Source organism: Petaurus breviceps, unplaced genomic scaffold, assembly GCF_028583685.1.
Source record: "Petaurus breviceps papuanus isolate PSGF00001 unplaced genomic scaffold, PetGlider_PUasm1.0 90977, whole genome shotgun sequence".
NCBI lineage: Eukaryota > Metazoa > Chordata > Mammalia > Diprotodontia > Petauridae > Petaurus > Petaurus breviceps.
Genome location: NW_027187391.1, coordinates 40789549 through 40807316, shown reverse-complemented (window position 1 = coordinate 40807316; position 17768 = coordinate 40789549). Strand labels below are relative to the sequence as shown.

General features: G+C 35.6%; 1 protein-coding gene across 2 annotated transcripts in view; it reads right to left on the bottom strand.

The window, feature by feature from the left end:
• The window catches only part of REV3L (REV3 like, DNA directed polymerase zeta catalytic subunit), a 257192-nt gene that overhangs the window by 127580 nt on the left and 111844 nt on the right, over positions 1-17768 (bottom strand). Inside the window, exons 6-11 of one of the 2 annotated variants that reach the window (XM_069077037.1) lie at positions 15222-15316; positions 13480-13584; positions 12206-12290; positions 11969-12120; positions 11011-11139; positions 3371-3608 (exon numbers count right to left, since the gene is read on the bottom strand). In XM_069077037.1, the coding sequence (XP_068933138.1) occupies positions 3371-3608; positions 11011-11139; positions 11969-12120; positions 12206-12290; positions 13480-13584; positions 15222-15316 (804 nt within the window). The remainder of the gene's footprint in view (positions 1-3370; positions 3609-11010; positions 11140-11968; positions 12121-12205; positions 12291-13479; positions 13585-15221; positions 15317-17768) is intronic. The other variant, XM_069077038.1, reaches the window with a different exon arrangement.

The window sequence follows — 17768 nt, the reverse complement described above, 5'->3', positions numbered from 1 at the left end:
CTGTTATTTCAAGGGAGTTTAATTATCATCTCTGTGCTAATAACTCCCAGACTGATATATCCAGACCTGGTCTCTCTCCTGAGATCCAGTCTCATATCACCAGCTGCCTACCTAACATTTAAACTGTATGTTCCATAGGCATTTTGAATTCAATAGGCCCCCAAAAGAATATACTATCTTTCTTCCAAGATTCACTGCTCTCCCAAACTACCTTCTTATCTTTCAAGGGCATTTCCATTCTTCCAGTTACCCATATATGCAACCTCAGTGTAATCACTAATGCTTCATTCTCTCTTACCCTACATTTCCAGTCAACTGCCAGTTCTTGCCTTTATCCCTATGATAACTCTCAAATATATATCCTGACAGTTACCACATTGATTCAGCCTCCCATCACTTCTTGCCTGGACTATCGCCACAGCCTCCTAATGAGACTCCCTCACTCAAATCTCTCCCTACTAATCTAGCTTCTACATAGAAGGACACCAAAGTGACTTTCCTAAAGCACAGATCTGACCATGTGACTTCCCTACTCAATCAACTCAAGCATTATTTCTAGGATTAAAAATAAATTCCTGTTTGGTACTTTTTAAAGCTCTTCACAACGTGGTTCTGTACTAGCTTTCCAGATTCATTAAATGTTATACCACTTCATGAATACTGTGGTCCAACCAAATTAGCCTTCTTACTGTTTCTCATAAAGACTGCTCCATTTTTTTTCTTCATGCCTTTGCATTAGCCCCATGCCTGGAATGTACATCCTCCTCACTTCTGGTTCTTAAGAATCCCTATATATCAATGATGTAATGAAAAAATAATCTATTTCAACCTCCCAGTCAGTTTAGCTACCACCTCTTGGGCTTTAGCTGACTGTAAAAACCTCTAACAGCCAACAATTTGACATGGATATCACAAAAGCTAACACACTCTTAGGCTGTATTAATAGTATAATGTTCAAAACAAAGGAAGTAGTAGTTCTATTATACTGTACACTCGTCTCACCACATATGGAATAGTGTACTTAGTTCAGAGAGCTAACTTTTGGTTACTTTTGGTGAGGCATTGGCAGTCTGGATTACATGTAAGAGAGAGTGAGTGACCAGAATTGTTCTAGAAACCATATAAGGAATAGCTGAAGAAACAAAATAAAGCAAAACAAAATTAGGGATAGTTAGCATGGAAAAGAGAAGATTTTGGAGGATCAAATTCTTTTCATATAGCTAAAATGGGCAGAACTAGGTGATACAGCATGACTATAAGTCATTGAACACTATAGTCTCTGAAGAATCAAAATTAAGGGTCACCCAAGGGGCAACTGAAAATTACACGTTGGGTATTCACAGATGTACCAAGTTAACAATCTAGAAATTGAACAAGGATGTTATCAGAGAGATATATGCTTTGTACTGGGGACAAATGAAGATATAACTGATGCACAGCTCACATACTCCTTACAGTGGAATTTATGCAAGAGACCTTGACTTAATAAGGCAGAACTTAACAGCTAAGAAGCAACAGGGCATAGTGACACAGAGCTGGCTTTGGGACCAGGATGACCTGGGTTCAATTTCGGCCTCTGACACATACTATCTGACAGTTGGCAAGTGCTCTAGGCAACTCTCTAACAATATAAGTTGCTGGGAAAATGCTAACTTGCATTGGTAGAGGAAATTCCTCATTAGGAGCTTCCTATACCTATGAAATCACAGGAATAGATACTATCCATTGGCTTCTTAACAATTACAAGTTGCCTGAAAATGGAATGGCATGCTTTGTGACTTCACAGACCTCCAGTGGGTTGGACTTTGAAAACTGATAGTCTTTATAGGCAAATAATCAAATACTATGCCAGGCAAACATATTAAATACATGCAGGGGAAACAGGAATCTTTAGAAAACTCAACCAACTTTCACCCCAACTCCCTAATAACAAGAATATGCAGAAAAAAAATAAACACAAAAATAATTTTTTTTGGGGGGGGGGGTGCCTAACTGGTTCCTTAATCAGTGTCCATCACAACTTATCTAATTCTTATGGAGAGTTTTATGGTTTTAATGCCAGCTCAACATTATCTTCATTTACTCTATTTGAGCAGGGAACCCAACATACATAAAATACTGTTTTCTAATTTTATCCCTGGCTTTATTTTTTACTTGATTGGCATTGTGTTATACTGTTCAGAGACTTAGTTCCCTGACCTTTGAAGATTTTACGTACTTCAGAGAGAATTAGTCTCTGATTTCCTGATAAATCTGACAATCTCCTATTGAGTATCCAATGTCCTTTTTTGAAAACCTCCTGACTCACTAAAATTAAAAAGTGACGCTAGCGGGCTTATAAGATTTAATTTTTTGCTTTTTGGAAGGGCAATTTGGGTTAAGTGACTTGCCCAAGGTCACATGACTAGTAAGTCTGAGGCCGAATTTGAACTGAGGTCCTCCTGACTCCACAGCTGGTATTCTATTCACTGCGCCACCTAGCTGCCCCAGATTTATTTGTTTTTAATAAATTAAAAATCTCCCCACAAATCTATGAAAATTCCTGCCTCATCCCGATCTGTTTTTGAATGGAGATAAACCCCAATGATTTACTCAACACCCATCAAAACCCATGAGCTCCTAAGTAACACAATTTCTGTACATATTTGCAAATGATTTACTTAAAAAAAAACATATTCCATTTTGTCCCATTACCTCAGAATGGAAGGTAAAATGAGAGAAGCACAATCAGATTTTTATGATAAAGATTAGGAAAATGACAAAGTATAGTAGAAAATGAGGTTCATACTGGGGGACTGGGTGTTGAGAGAAAAAAAAATAAGAAAAGTAGGAAAAAAACCACACAAGAAGAAGAAAAAGCAAACAAAATGAGAGCATGTAAGAGAGAGTAGACAACAAAACCCACTGTGGCAGAAACTGAAGAGAACACTAAAACAACCAATCTATTAGGTGAACTGATTACATGATATAGCCAAAAATTTGCTAGATTGATAGTTTCTTCACTTTTAAAACAGTGGTTTGGGCATTATTATCAATAGAACAATCTTCATATTTATATGCCATGGAAGCATGATAATAGCTAAATTTATATATCAATTAAAATTTGTAAAACACTTCAAATACTACCTCACTGAACCTTGGCAATAATCCAAGAAGTAGATGAATGAGATATATATACTATGAGTATATACTAGACCAACAGCATATGCTCAATACCCATGAAGAGTGAAGGTGATACAGAGGAGAGAAATTGTTCAGAAAGAGAGGGCTCATTAGAATCAACGGAAACAATGTGTGGTCAAAGAAAATAATTTGGAGAAAACAGAAAGTTAATGCATAATGTGAGTGAAATAAATAAAATGCAAATTACCTTTTTTCCACACTATGCTCTTCAATATTGTTGTCCCACCTTTGGGACATCAGTAAACTGAGCTCCATTTCTTCTTTTTCTACTTGTGGTTCATTTTCTTCATCATCACTGTTATGGGGATTTCTAGAGCTTCCAAAGGAAAGATGTGAAGATGAAATGCCATGTCTTTTCCCTTGATATCCATCACTCTCCAAACCAGCCAGAAGATGCACCAAAGACTCATCAGGACTGCTGTCCACTACAAAATAAAAAATAAATGAATCTGCATTACAGTAGTTTTTATTTTCCATACAGTTCTACATTTTGAAACTTAAGCAAATTTAGAACTACAAATATATATATATATATATGTATATATATATATATATATAAAAGTTTATCTTTGAAAAATGTGGGGAAACTATGAATGAAGCTGAAAGAGGTTAAAAGAAGGGCAGTGGTTTTCAAAACACACAGCCATTTATCCAGGAAATATTGCACCTCCATCAATGGAGGTGACTGTTTTGCTCAGAAGCAGTTTTAAATTTCATATTCTAAGGGTCATGTCATGCCTCAGCACTGAGACGAATGAAAAGCCCTCTGACACTTCTGGGTAATTAAGAGTTTCTGGATAACTGATAGTAAATTTATTAATTAAGCTAGCAAATAATCAATAAATTGATGGTCAATGGTTTGACCAAAGTCAAAAACCATGGAGATACCTGAATGCTTAAATACCTTTGGAAAAACAGGTCCTCTTGACAGATGAAAATCAACTCTGATTAGTGTTGACATATTAATGAGGCCAAAATTCTACAGCTCCTCCTACTAAGAGCTAGGTTTGATCATGAGACTCAGCTGCCACCATCAATCTGGAAAAAGGAATCTATCTCCACCCAGACCACTATGGTTGGTTTTCTCTTTTATAAGCTGGGTCACCCTAAATTCTAATAAACTGTTCCAAGGACAGAGGCTCATTTCCTAAGGGCAAGAATGCGCCTAGATTAGATTCTGTTTATAAGGTCTAGCTAGGTGGGGTCCTGCCCCAAATCACAGAGCACATTCCCTGAGGATTTGGGCAGTTTCATCTATCAGCAATATCCTTCAAGACTGACTGACTGGCCTACAGGGGCTGGTCCCTGAATGAGGAAATAGAAGGAAAACCCTCAATCTTAATTTAATAATTGGTTATTAATATAATAGAAAAATAATAATTTCTCTCAGCACCTAAAATACTTATTCCAACTTACAACCTCATCAAAAAAAGAAAAGATTCAGGTATAATAAAATACTCATAAAAAAGAACCACCATATTATAAAAACATCCAAAAGTTCATTATAGAACCCTTTTCCTTAAGATTTATAAGTTCCCCAGTGAAATCAGGAGCAGAATAGAAGTAACTATGTAGAGAAAATAAAAATATTACATAGCTGGTACTGACTGCATGCAACACTTCATACGTAATGCACAGGTTATATTGCTTTCAATACAAATCCAATTTCTTTGGATGGAAAGAAATAGGATCAATGCATAGAAACCACAAGGAGCAGATTTCAGTAACAGCTTTCCAACAATCTTAAATTGCTGTAAGTATTTAAGTAGATTCTGGATGATCATACGTCAGGTATACTATAGAAGGGATGAATTTCTGTAATGCAAAGGAGGTTGAATTAGCTAACTTTTGAAATCCCTTTAAACTGGAGTAATCTGTAAGTTAATGCATCCTATAAAAAGTTTAATTGACTTCAGAGAAAAATAATCTTCTGCCAGTGATAAAAGGTAGCCCCCTTCAAGGGATTCTGCTACTCATACAATGATACATATGAATCTTATTAGGTGCTTGAAGTATATCATTAAACGTAAATTATAAAACAAAGACTAAAAGAAATTTCTACCTTCACTGCTTTAAATCTGGCAAATCCACAATATTTAACACTAACAGAAGTTTCTATTGACAGACTAAAGGGTTCAGTTTGGTAGATAAATCAAGAGTAAGGTAAAGCAATTAAATGTTTAGAATTACAAGTTAATTATTTGAAGGCTTTACCTCCAATCAATTGATCTTACAATGTGTGGCTTCTTTCAAATCTCAGTGCAAATACTATCCCTCAAATGATATAATATTTGTAAAGCACTTAGCAAAGTGCCTGACACATAGTAGGCATTAAATGCTTATCCCTCCTTTCTTCTCTTCCTCCTTCATGGATGAGGGCTTTCCTGATTACTCCCGCCAATTCCTACTGCCTTTCTTCTCATTCTCCTGAATTATATGTTACATTTATTCTATAAATGTTTGTATGTATATATGTTGCCTCCCCCAAAAGAAGTTAATCTGAGGAAAGGAACTGTTTCATTTTGTTTTTTTATTCCCAGCACCTAATACAGTTACTGGTACATAGCAGGTGCCTACTAAATACTTGCTGACTGCTACTTTAAATGAGCGATCTTGTCCAGAGAAAGGAGTGGACACATTGTTGGAGTTGCTGAATCATGTAATTACTGGCATTCCTGCTATAAACAAAGTCAGAGGAAAGAAGGAAACTGCATCTAAATGGAAGGAGAGTTCATAGTTACTCTGGTTATAAATGCAGTAGTTCTTACTACAACCATCAGTACTGATTAGAATACTTTTATACAGTTGTCGCAAGAAGACTAGGGAACTCAGAAGGTGTCTTAGTCAGTGAATATTTGATTTACTTGTTAAAGAGAGAGAACTGGCAGACCAAGGCATTATCAGTTTAGAATATGAACTCCTTTGTAAAATTTTAGAAAGGAGAAACAGTGGATGACAAAACTAGTCTGAAGAAAGACTTCAAAGACATTGAAGTAACTCATCACAAGAGATTTATAATAATGATATTGTGTGCATTGGTATAGTATTTGCAAAGTATTTTACATATGTTATCTCATTTGATTCTCACAACAATTCTGTGAGGGAGATTCTATTATTATCTCCACTTTACAGATGGGGAAACAGAATCTGAGAGACATTAAATGACTTGCTAAGGGTCACACTTGTGTCTGAGGCAGAATCTGATCTCAGGTCACACTTTTATTTCTTCCTGTAGGTCATTTACCAAGAAGTGATACCATTTATTCTTAAAGTTACAAATACATAAATAAGCTCTAAGGGTCTTAATTACCAATCTAAAAGGTTACAAGGTTATATAGAGATTTTTAAAACTGAGTATTTATGACACGTGCTTACATGAATAAAATAGAGTTGGTTCACTAGTGTATTTCAGGGCACTGCACAGAATGAGCTGGGCTTATAAGACAACAGGAAGAGGAGGAGGGAGGGCAGGATTGCTTTTGGAAAATTTAGTCAGTGCTTTTAGTGATCTAAGTTTCTCCCAAACACAAAGGCACATCTTATAAATACTGTTTTTTTGGTGACACTTTTTGGCTGTGAATCATGGGAAAATATAGCTTTAAACTTTGAATTCAAGTTGAAAGTGACCCAAAGAACAGTATAGTGGTACACACTGCCCATCAACAAGTATATAAAACCATCATTGTAAGGATATCATTAGAGCGATATATGGATGGAAAAGGTGAACTAGCAGTATGGAAAGAGGGAGGGATGCTTGAGTGCTCCCTTTGTAGCCACACATTAAGAAAACTAGAGGAAGGCCCACCAGAAAGCTAGGTGCTCCTTGTGGAGGCGTCACAGGAAGACACATGCAGAGGTTATCTAGAGGTATCACTAATGATTTGAGAAATACAAATTAAAACAACTCTCAGCTACCACGTTACACTTATCAGATTGGCTAAAATGACAGAAAATAAGTGTTGGAGGGGATGTGGAAAAATTAGGACACTAATGCACTATTGGTGGAGTTATGAATTAGTCTTAACTACTCTAGAGAACAATTTAGAATTATACCCAAAGAGGTATAAAACTGGGTCTACCCTTTGACCAATAATACCACTACTAGGTCTGTATCCTAAAGAGGTAAAAAGAAAAGGGAAATGCACCTATGTGTATAAAAATATTTCTTTTTGTGGTGGCAAGGAATTGGAAATTGAAAATATGTCCTTCAATTGGGACTGGATGAACAAGTTGTATATGATCATGATAGAATACTGTTGTATTATAAGAAATGATGAGCAAGTTTCAGAAAAACCTGGGAAGACATATGAACTCATGCAAAGTAAAGTGAACAGAACCAGGAGAACACTGTACACAGTAACAGCAATATTGTAACAATGATTAACTATGAATTACTTAGCTACTCTGATCAAGACAATGATCCAAGACAATTCCTAAGGACCCATAATGAAAAATGCTATTCACCTCTGGAGAGAAAGATGAATTCTGAAAGCAAATTGAAGGACTGTTTAAAAATTTTTTTCTTGTTTTTTTTTTGGTGTGTATTTTCTTTTGCAACATGGCTGATGTGGAAATGTTTTTTTTTATTAATTAGCATGTATAATTAATAGCAAATTTCTTGCTTTCTCAAGAAGGGAGGTGAGGTGGGAGGGAAGGAGAGAATTTGAAACTCAATATTTTTAAAACTGATTTTTAAAACTTTTAAACAAGTAATTGGGAAATTTAATTTGGGTGATTAAAATCGAGGAATTTAATGAAATAAAAAACATATTAAAAAAAAAGGCATGTCAGAAAAAAGGTGCCACCATGATAGAATAAAATATTTAAGAGAAATCTAGTAAAGGGACTAAAAGTGCTAATTAATGTTTCTAAACTGGTAGTGAGGAGCTAGTGTAAAGAAACTACCAGAGTAGCAAAGGGGTGCTTTTTCAGAGTCAGATAACAATAAAGGTGCTGACAGGTAAAGGCAATGAGGCAGTGGTGGCACTCAGCAGGTGCTGGCATATGCTGCCTCTAGCCAGTGTCTAATAGTTGTAGAAGAAGTTAGCTTGAAAAAATTCCTGCTAGTCACACACAGTAGGGGTATAGATCTAGTCACCATCGTCTATTACAGTAGCTCATCTTTGGAATCACAATGATCAAGCAAATGTTTTTTTCTTCTTTCTTTTTGTCTCCCCCCCAGAGCAATGATTCTTCCCCAGAAACAAAAGTGAACTAAAAAAATAGAGCGAACTGCTTCCTTTAACAAGTTTCTATAAAAAGCTTTACAGAAAATGAAAAACAAAGGTAACTTTACTTAAAGACCACATTTCCATACCTAATTGAATAAAATACACATTTGATAGTGCTTTACAATATGCTTTCACACAAATGATCTTGTTTGGTCTCTACAATAACTATGTGAGTTAGTTAGAAATCATTATCCTAATTTTACAAATAGAAAAATAATAGAATTTCAGGGTTGGAAAGGTCCCCAGTGGCAATCTAGTTCAATTCTCATTGAAAAAATATCCTTACCAAAACATATACACCATGTGGTCAATTGAGGGGTAACCCATTGCCTCCCAAGGCATCCCATTCTAATTTTGGAGGCTCTTATTATTAGGAAGTTTTCCTTAGGTCTAGCATAAATTTGCCCTTTTACAACTTGCACCCTTTGCTCCTAGTTCTGTCCTTTGGAGCCAAACAATGTAAGTTTAATTGAACTTGAGGCATTTTACCATGCTGGCTGCCCATCTCTGGATCTTCTCCAGCTGATAAGTGTACTTGGAAAAATATGGTGCCCAGAATTCAACACAATGCTCCAGGTGTGATCTAATAGGGCAGAGCAGAGCAGGACCATCAATCAATCAAATACTCACTAAGAGCTTCTTAGGGGTCACACATTTTGCTAATCACTGGGTATTTACAAACAAAGGCAAAAACAGTTCCTATCTTCAAAGTACTAATGGTAGCTATGTACTACAGTGGATAGAATGCTAGACCTGGAGTCAGAAAGATATGCGTAAAAATCCAGTCTGAGACACTTATCAGTTGTGTGATCCTGAGTAAGTGATTTAACTGCTGTATGCCTCAGTTTCGTCACCTATAAAGTTAGAATAATAATATACCAACCCTTGGAGTTGTGAGGAACAAAAGAGATGATAGCTGGAAAGTGCTTAGCTCATAGTAATGCTTAATAAATGCTAATTCCTTCTCTGTCTCTTCATATTTACATAATAATGAGAATAAATCAATAAATATAAGATATATACAGAGTAGGGGCGGCCAGGTGGCTCAGCGAGTAAGAGCACCGGCTCCAGTGTCGGGATGACCTGGGGATCAAATCTGGGCTCAGATATTTAGCACCACACCCAGAAATAACTGGCCATGTAACCTTGAGCAAGTTACTTAACCCCGATTGCTTTAAAAAAAAAAAAAAAGATATATACAAAGTAGATGGAAAGTAACTTTAAAGGGAAAATCTTGAGAACCTAGGGGCACCCAGATTATTGCTAGGCCTCATTGTTTATGTTGTTCAGTCATGTCTGAATCTTCTATAACACTCCAATACTCTCCATGGGGTTTTCTTGGCAAAGATACAGGAATGGTTTGCCATTTCCTTCTCCAGTGGATTAAGGCAAACAGAGGTTAAGAGACTTACCTAGGGTTACACAGCTAGTAAGTATCTGTGGCCAGGTTTGAATTCAGGTCTTCCTGACTCCAGATCCTGTGCTCTATCCACTCACTGACCCATCTAGCTTCCAGAAGCTATTCCTCTCCTAATGCTGTATAAAATCACAATGGATTTCTTGGAGGCCACAGGATACTGTTGACTCCTACTGGCTGAGCTTGCAGTCTACCAAGAGCCTCATCTTTTTTCAGACAAACTGTTATCTAATCATCTCTTGTCTACAATCTTGTACTTCTGATGCATACTTTTTGAACCCATGTGTAAGATTTTTTTTTTTTAAAGCAATTGGGGTTAAGTAACTTGCTCAAGGTTACACGGCCAGTTATTTCTGGGTGTGGTGGTAAGTATCTGAGCCCAGATTCGATCCCAGGTCATCCTGACTCTGGGGCCAGTGCTCTTACTCACTGAGCCACCTGGCTGCCCCTAAGCAATTGGGGTTAAGTAACTTGCTCAAGGTTACATGGCCAGGTATTTCTGGGTGTGTGCTAAGTGTCTGAGCTCGGATTCAATCCCAGGTCATCCCGACTCTGGGGCCAGTGCTCTTACTTGCTGTGCTACCTGGCCACCCCCCATGTGTAAGATTTTATATTTATTCCAAGTAAATTTCATCTTATTTGATCCAGCCCAGTGATCTAACTTATCAAGATCTCTTTAGATCCCAAAAATATTATTTAAGGAACTGAGGAACAAAATTATACAACTTTGGTTTATACCACAATGCTCATAAATGGTAAGGGAGGGATTCAATCTCTCATCTTTCAATTAAACTAAATGCATTATCAGCTATACTACAATGCCTTTCACATACCACTATTTCACAGGCACATAGTACTTCATAGGTTTCAAAGTCCTTTACAAACAGTAAATCATATGAACCTAATACCAAATCTGTGAAATAGTCAGGGTAGGTATCACTAGCCTTACTTTAAAAAAGAAGAAACTGAGTCTTAGCAAGCTAAGGCCAAAGTACCAGTGCAAGAACAATAGGCTGATTCCTGACTGCCAATTCATAGTGCAGGGCTCTTTTAGCTCTATTACACAAGCTTCTTCAGGCTAACCTATCTAAACATAAAACGATAAATTCACCAAAAACACTTCACATAAATATCACAGTTGGAATATGGAATTGCTTATTGTGGTATTAAATTACTTACTGAAAATTGGAGACTGACTCAGTCTTTGGGACAGAGGCTGGAAAGTCTGACTTGTTTCCATGAGGTTCAAAATGGCTTCTTCATTAATAAGTGCTTCTTCTTCTTTAAGTATGTTCTTTCTTAAGTATTCTTAGGATAAAAACAAGGCCAACACTTAGTTATAGCATCCTCTACAATTTAAACTTTCAGAATTTTAAAAAATCATCTGGTGAACATTTAAACAGATTTTACCAATAAAACCTTAAAATATTGCAATGTGCACAAAGTCACAGTTGAGGTCAATCAGTCCTGCTTTGAAGGTAAATTTTTATTTATAATGTCTGATAATATAACATATAGTCTCACAAAAGTACTTAAGTTCTAGAAATTCAATTTAAGATTTCAAAGTGCTCTTTATAACTTATCACTCTCATACTGTTTTTTTTTTTTTTTTTTTGCTTTTTGGAGGGCAACTGGGGTTATGTGACTTGCCCAGGGTCACATGGATAGTTTTTGTGTGAAGTGTCTGAGGCTGGATTTGAACTCAGGTCCTCCTGACTCCAGGGCTGCTCATCTATTGACTGCACCACCTAGCCACCCCCCACTCATACCGTTTTAATGAAGAACTAGGGTACAATTACAGTACTATGTTAAGGTTCGGGACAAAAAATTAATTTCATCTTATATTGTAGCAAAGAGATGAATACAGCACATGAGAGGAAAAAGAAACTGTTGATGACAAGTATCAAATGACAAATAGGATTAATAATGGCTATATGTGGGCTACCTAGAACTGCATATACTTTTTACCCTTTCCATACACCCTACTAGTTTGAAACCTAATTCCTAAAGTTAAAATAAGCAATAATTTATAAACAATAAACGTCTTCCAACATTTAAAAACAAATAATTAAAATAGGTCACATGACAGCTCTAATGAAGACTATATAATCCAAGGTGATGTTACTAAAAAGCTTACCTTTGTTTGGTTCTTTCTCTTGATGGACTTCTACCACATTGGCTGGTGAACAGGGAATAGCTTCAGTAGACAGAACTTCAGAATGTAAAGTTAATTCAGCAGAGAACTCTTGAGATCCATTACTATAGTCCACAGATCCTGATAATGTTCTGCTTAATTAAAACACATCCTTTAAAACTAACTAGATTACCAAAAGAGAAAGGTCAGTTCAATGAACTTTATTAAATGACTACTTACACAGAGAAATCATTCTGCTTAAGAACTTCCTGAAGTCTCTTCTGAAACATTTTTTCACTCTCTGTTGCTGGAATGCATCCACGATCTTTAAATTTAGAAAGTGTATTCAAAGAAAGAAGAGGACCTTCTTAGGCAAATAGTAAATGAATAAAATATTTTGAAGCAACACTAAGCTTATTTCCTCAAGGAACTTTTAAAAGTGATAGTAACTTACCAACTTTTGTGAAACACCTTTATCTAAAAGCTGTTCTCTTATATTGTCAAACAAAATTAAAATGGTTACCCATGTTATGATGTTGGGCACTTGAAGTCAGTTCAAGATTAAATTCCATAATTATAACCTGCATTTAGAGTAGAAAAAGAACATTTCCCTTAACCTATCGATGTAGTATTCTTCTGAATGCAATGGTGGATTCTAATTTGTTTACTTCCTTGATAAACATTTTATTTTAAAATTTATACAAGAGGCACTCAAATATAATCAAAATAATTTTAATATCTTAAATATTAAAATGAACTTTGGTATAGATATTTTTTAACTTCAAAATTTTCTCAGAGCTACAAGAAATAATCTAAATGAAAAATTACCCCAAATACTAACAAATCAATTTTGGGGCAATACTTAATGGCCAACCCTTCCACAACTTTGGGAATTATAACCAGCGTTTCCAAAAGTGTGTTTCACAATCTCCTTCTGGGGAGACAAGAAAATGAGGAAATAGCTTGGATTATAGTGGGATAAGAGGAAAAAGTACAGGAAAGTAAAAACTTAAGACTGTAGGAGTAGGGACATTAATCACTATTAAGCACAAATTGGAAAACAGTAAGATGCTCTAAAAGTGAAGAAATACTGACAATGGGATGTCAATAGAGAGGAAAATTTACTTGAAAATTGAAAGGAGATTTGTGAAAGTCATCCTGATATGAGCAATAAAAACAATTTACAAAAATAAAATTTAAAGGTTTGTACAGTACATTAAGCAAAACTCCTCTGTCAGATAAGACTATATAAATATTACTATCCCCATTTTACTGAAGAGGAGATTGAGGCTATGAGAGGCTAAGTGACTTGCCCATGATCACACAGCTAGTAACTATGGAAGGTGGTATTGGGATTCAGGTTTTCTGACTCTAAGTCTCATGTTCTTTCCACTCTGCCATATTGCTTCTAACAAGTTGTATGGGGAGTTAATAATTTTGACTATATACAATGTCAAGTTAAAAAAAAAAAACATTTAATAAAAAACAAGTAGCAGGGTGCTGTTAGTTTATACCTTGTGATTCAGGTTGGCCAATTTGAGAGGATTCATTTCTGTTTCTTCGGCGTTGCTTTTCATCTTCCCATATGGCTTGTAAACCAGGGTTCCCATCAATTTGAGCTACAAGTTAAAACAAATATTTCAAAGTAAGGTAGTGAAAAAACTTTTATTTAATAATGGACATTTTATTGCTCTTTCCCCTACCCAGTAACTTAACCTTGAGTCACTTACTTTGTGTACTATAAGAAACTTGCAAATACTTTCAAGAAAAAAGCCTATAAGATGTCCTTAGCTCATTCTGTATTTGACAATGTTTCTCCTTTGTACTCTTGATTAGTCTTGCTTCTTGTCCTGCTCCCCAAATCACTAGCCTAAGAAAACTCAAACATTTAACTGGACAAAAATACTTAGGAATCCTCCACAGACTTTTATGAAAACTAAACAAGGGAACAAAAAGTAGAATAAAATGCATTAAAATTCCTTTAGATCCACTACCTGATTTTCTGTAGTCATATTGATTTTCAGCCTATGGTACAATGTAATTGTACCATATGCACTATTACTACAATGTAATATTATTTGTTCAATAATAAATGAATGACTAGCTACCTACTAGTTATATAGGAATAAGAGGAATAACAGTCTCTTCAAGTATTTTCTAATAATGAATTTTTCCAGTGCTCTTTACTGGATATAAAACCACTGAAACTACCTAATTTCCAACCAACTTTCTTAATTTGGCCATGCAACACGTCTCCTTTTAATGCATCCTTATGGTATAGAGTTAACCCTGGGTTCTCCTCTGTTTTGTACTTAATGCCCTTCACAACCTTACTCTAATCAGGTCTAACCTGTACTGTCCTGCTTCATGCTCTATATGGTACAGATGTATAGGCTTGCTTACTCTTCTTCACCCATGACACTCCATCCCCTGTTTCTGCACCTCTGCTGAGTCTGTGCCCCATGCCTACAATGTATTCCCTTTTTGCCTTGGTGTCTTAGAATCCCTAATTTTCATCTCTTCCCCAAATAATCTTTTAGTTATGTATTTATTTTGTATATATGTGTGTACATGTATGTTTATGTATGTATGTACTGAATATTCTTGTATGTACATGTTGCCTCCCTTTAAAGAATGTCTGCTTCTTAAGGACTGTTCCTTTTGTGGATTTTCATATTTCCAGAAACTAGTACAGTGTATTTGCTACTTGACTGAATTGTTCCTTGTAGGCTACACTAGTGGGAAAAAAAAAAGCTTCTACACCAAGAGGAAAATGTTTCAAGCACAGGTCTTGTAATGGGTTATATCACATTATCTGAGGACAAGACCAGGTTCAGAGACAATCGTCATCAGAAAGTCAGCCCCCAGGTGATTATTATTTTTGACTGCAGTAACTTTATGAAGAAGGTTTTTAAGGGTATTAGAGGAGTTTCAATCTATACTAGTAGAAGGAGTCTCCATACCAATTAAATTATGGATTCATCAGGGTGTGGGGATTTGTTTGTTTTTTGAGATATTAGAACATAAGTTTTGGTGCTTTAGAAATGGCATAAAATTAGGGGCAGCCAGGTTGCTCAGTGAGTAAGAGCACTGGCTCCAGTGTCAGGATGACCTGGGGATCAAATCTGGGCTCAGATACTTAGCACCACACGCAGAAATAACTGGCCTTGTAACTTTGAGCAAGTTACTTAACCCCGATTGCTTAAAAAAAAAAAAAAAAAGAAATAGCATAAAATAAAAATTTACACACACATACCTTCAATCTCCAGGCGATTTAAAATATCAGCAGCTACAGCATCCACTTCTAATTCACAGGTACTTTGTGGTTCAACACCTTCCAGAATTAAAGAACTATAATGAAATGAAATGACAACAGAATATAATTACAGCATATTTTATTAAATTTTAAATGTATAAAATATTTTATTTATTTTGATTCATATTTGGAGTGACTATCAGAAAGGCATTCTAGACAAGTTACTATATTAGTTAAGTCCATAACAATTAGTAAATATGGAGCTGGTATATGATTTGTATATTTTTAAATGCAATGATAAATTGAGAAAGAAAAATATTAGTAGATATTATTTAAAATGTACAACATACAGCTCAGCTGAACAGACAGATGGATATAAAATTTTTTAAAAATTTAAGCAAGAATATTCCATCTAAGACATAAAGGAGTAACAGAGCAACTCTAGAAGTCATTTATTCCAGATAAATGGAGTTAAGCAGTCTGGGTACATTTCACCCATAATATCTGGTGAGAAATATAAGAAGACTTCTAAAAAGAGATGAAAGAACATCAAATGCAGGAGCAAAACTAACCAGAGTAGTGATATTGAGGGGAGAGCAAAGAAGAAAAAGGAAGGCAAGTAATACTAACCCTTTTCCTTCCCCAACTATTATTCAACGAGTTCAAGGTTGTTTTTAAAAATGTGAATAAACTACAACATGGAAAAATCATACTGAATGCTCTAAAAGGGAGTTAAAAATCATGAAAAACAACGAAATGAAAACATTTTAGACTTAGGAAAATTACACCGTACCAGTTGACACAAGAGTATTCCCTTCAGTAGTCAAAAAGAACAAGAAGCTATCAAAGTTATCGAGCCATCATAAATCTAGACTCTTCAAAAACTGACCCAAATATGAAAAGGTACAAACTTACTATATTCATGGACTAAATATTCTGAAGATAAAGAAAGACTTGGATATATAGTCACTTGGAAGTGTAAGTGATGGCAACATACAAACATTTCACACTTATTCAATCACTGTGCTTAAGAAAAGAATATTAGCAAATTCTCATTTTCAGAAGGCTATCTTGAAGTAATCAATTTGAAAGGGCAGAATTTCATGTTGTAGCAATGTTTGATTCTATTGCTATTGATGAAGAAAGGAAATGGTAGCCAATAAATCAGGAGCCTATCCCTTAACTCTTTTTGAAAATGTACACGAGAGCTGGAGCTCCATGATTATCAGAGAAATATGAGAGGATATCAATTTAACAGCTCATCTGAAATTTGGTACCTTTAACACTGCTGCATTCCTTAGTAACATAATATAGTGCCACCATGGGGTCTGACAAAATCTTTGTGTGCATCTGAAACCAAAGCCTTGTGGCTGAGTGATGCATACTATTGGGGAGTCATACTGATACTGTGTTGATCACATGTTTTATGATATCATTGTCTAAGTTGGTTCAAATGAAGAAATGACAGTAACTGAAAATGAAAAACTAGTTTATCAAAATACAGAAATATTTAAATTAAATTCTAGGGAAAAAAACAATTCTAGGGAAAAGATCAATTTTAGGTTTGAAGAAAATTAAAGGAGAATTCTTAGCCCTTAAAATCAAATCAGGATTATAGGATCATAGCTCTCAAGCTGGAGGGGACAAAGGGATCATCTAATTCAATACTTTAATTTTACTGATGTACAAATGGAGGTCCAGGGAGTTTAAGTGACTTGCCCAAGATTACACAGGCAATAAGCATCAAAGGCATGACTGAATCTATTATAATACACAGAGCAATGAAAACTGTAGAAAAAAACAATACTTAATCTCAGCATGCAATTTACTCATTGGCTTTTAAACTGAATAAGTGATGTAGGCTCAGAATTAAAAAAAAAAAATTCCCAAATAATCTCAGTCTAAGGTTGAAGATATTCTTAGCAACTTAACTACCTAAGCTAAAATATAGGCACTGATGATTTTAGTATAAAGAGCTCCCTCATTCTAACCTCTCTCTCACTCACACTTATTAGCCCTTTCTTGATGTTGATAATTTAATTATGAAAGAAGACTTGAGAGGTAGAGGTAAGGGAGGTATTTAGGAAGTGATCCTTTCAAAAGGAAATACACTCTTACAAGGGCTATATGGTATTGTGAATTTATGTGGTATGGTAGAAAGAGCTCTGGAAAAGGAATCAGAAGACTTGGGTTTGAGACCTAGCTGTCACTTATAAGTTATGAAACCCTGGGGAAGCTAAATTTCAGTTTCCTCATTTGTAAAAGTATCACCATACACTGCCCTACTTTCTTCAGTTTGCTGTGAGAGGCTCATAAGATAGCATATGTGAAATGCATTTATATTATTATTGTTTTCAAATTTACAGCTACCTGAGAGCAGCTCTTTGTAAAATAAGACACATTATGGGGCAGCAAGGTAACACAGCAAGTAAGAGCACCGGCTCCAGCGTCAGGATGACCTGGGGATCGAATCCGGGCTCAGACACTTAGCACCCACCCAGAAACACCTGGCCGTATAACTTTGAGCAAGTTACTTAACCCTGATTG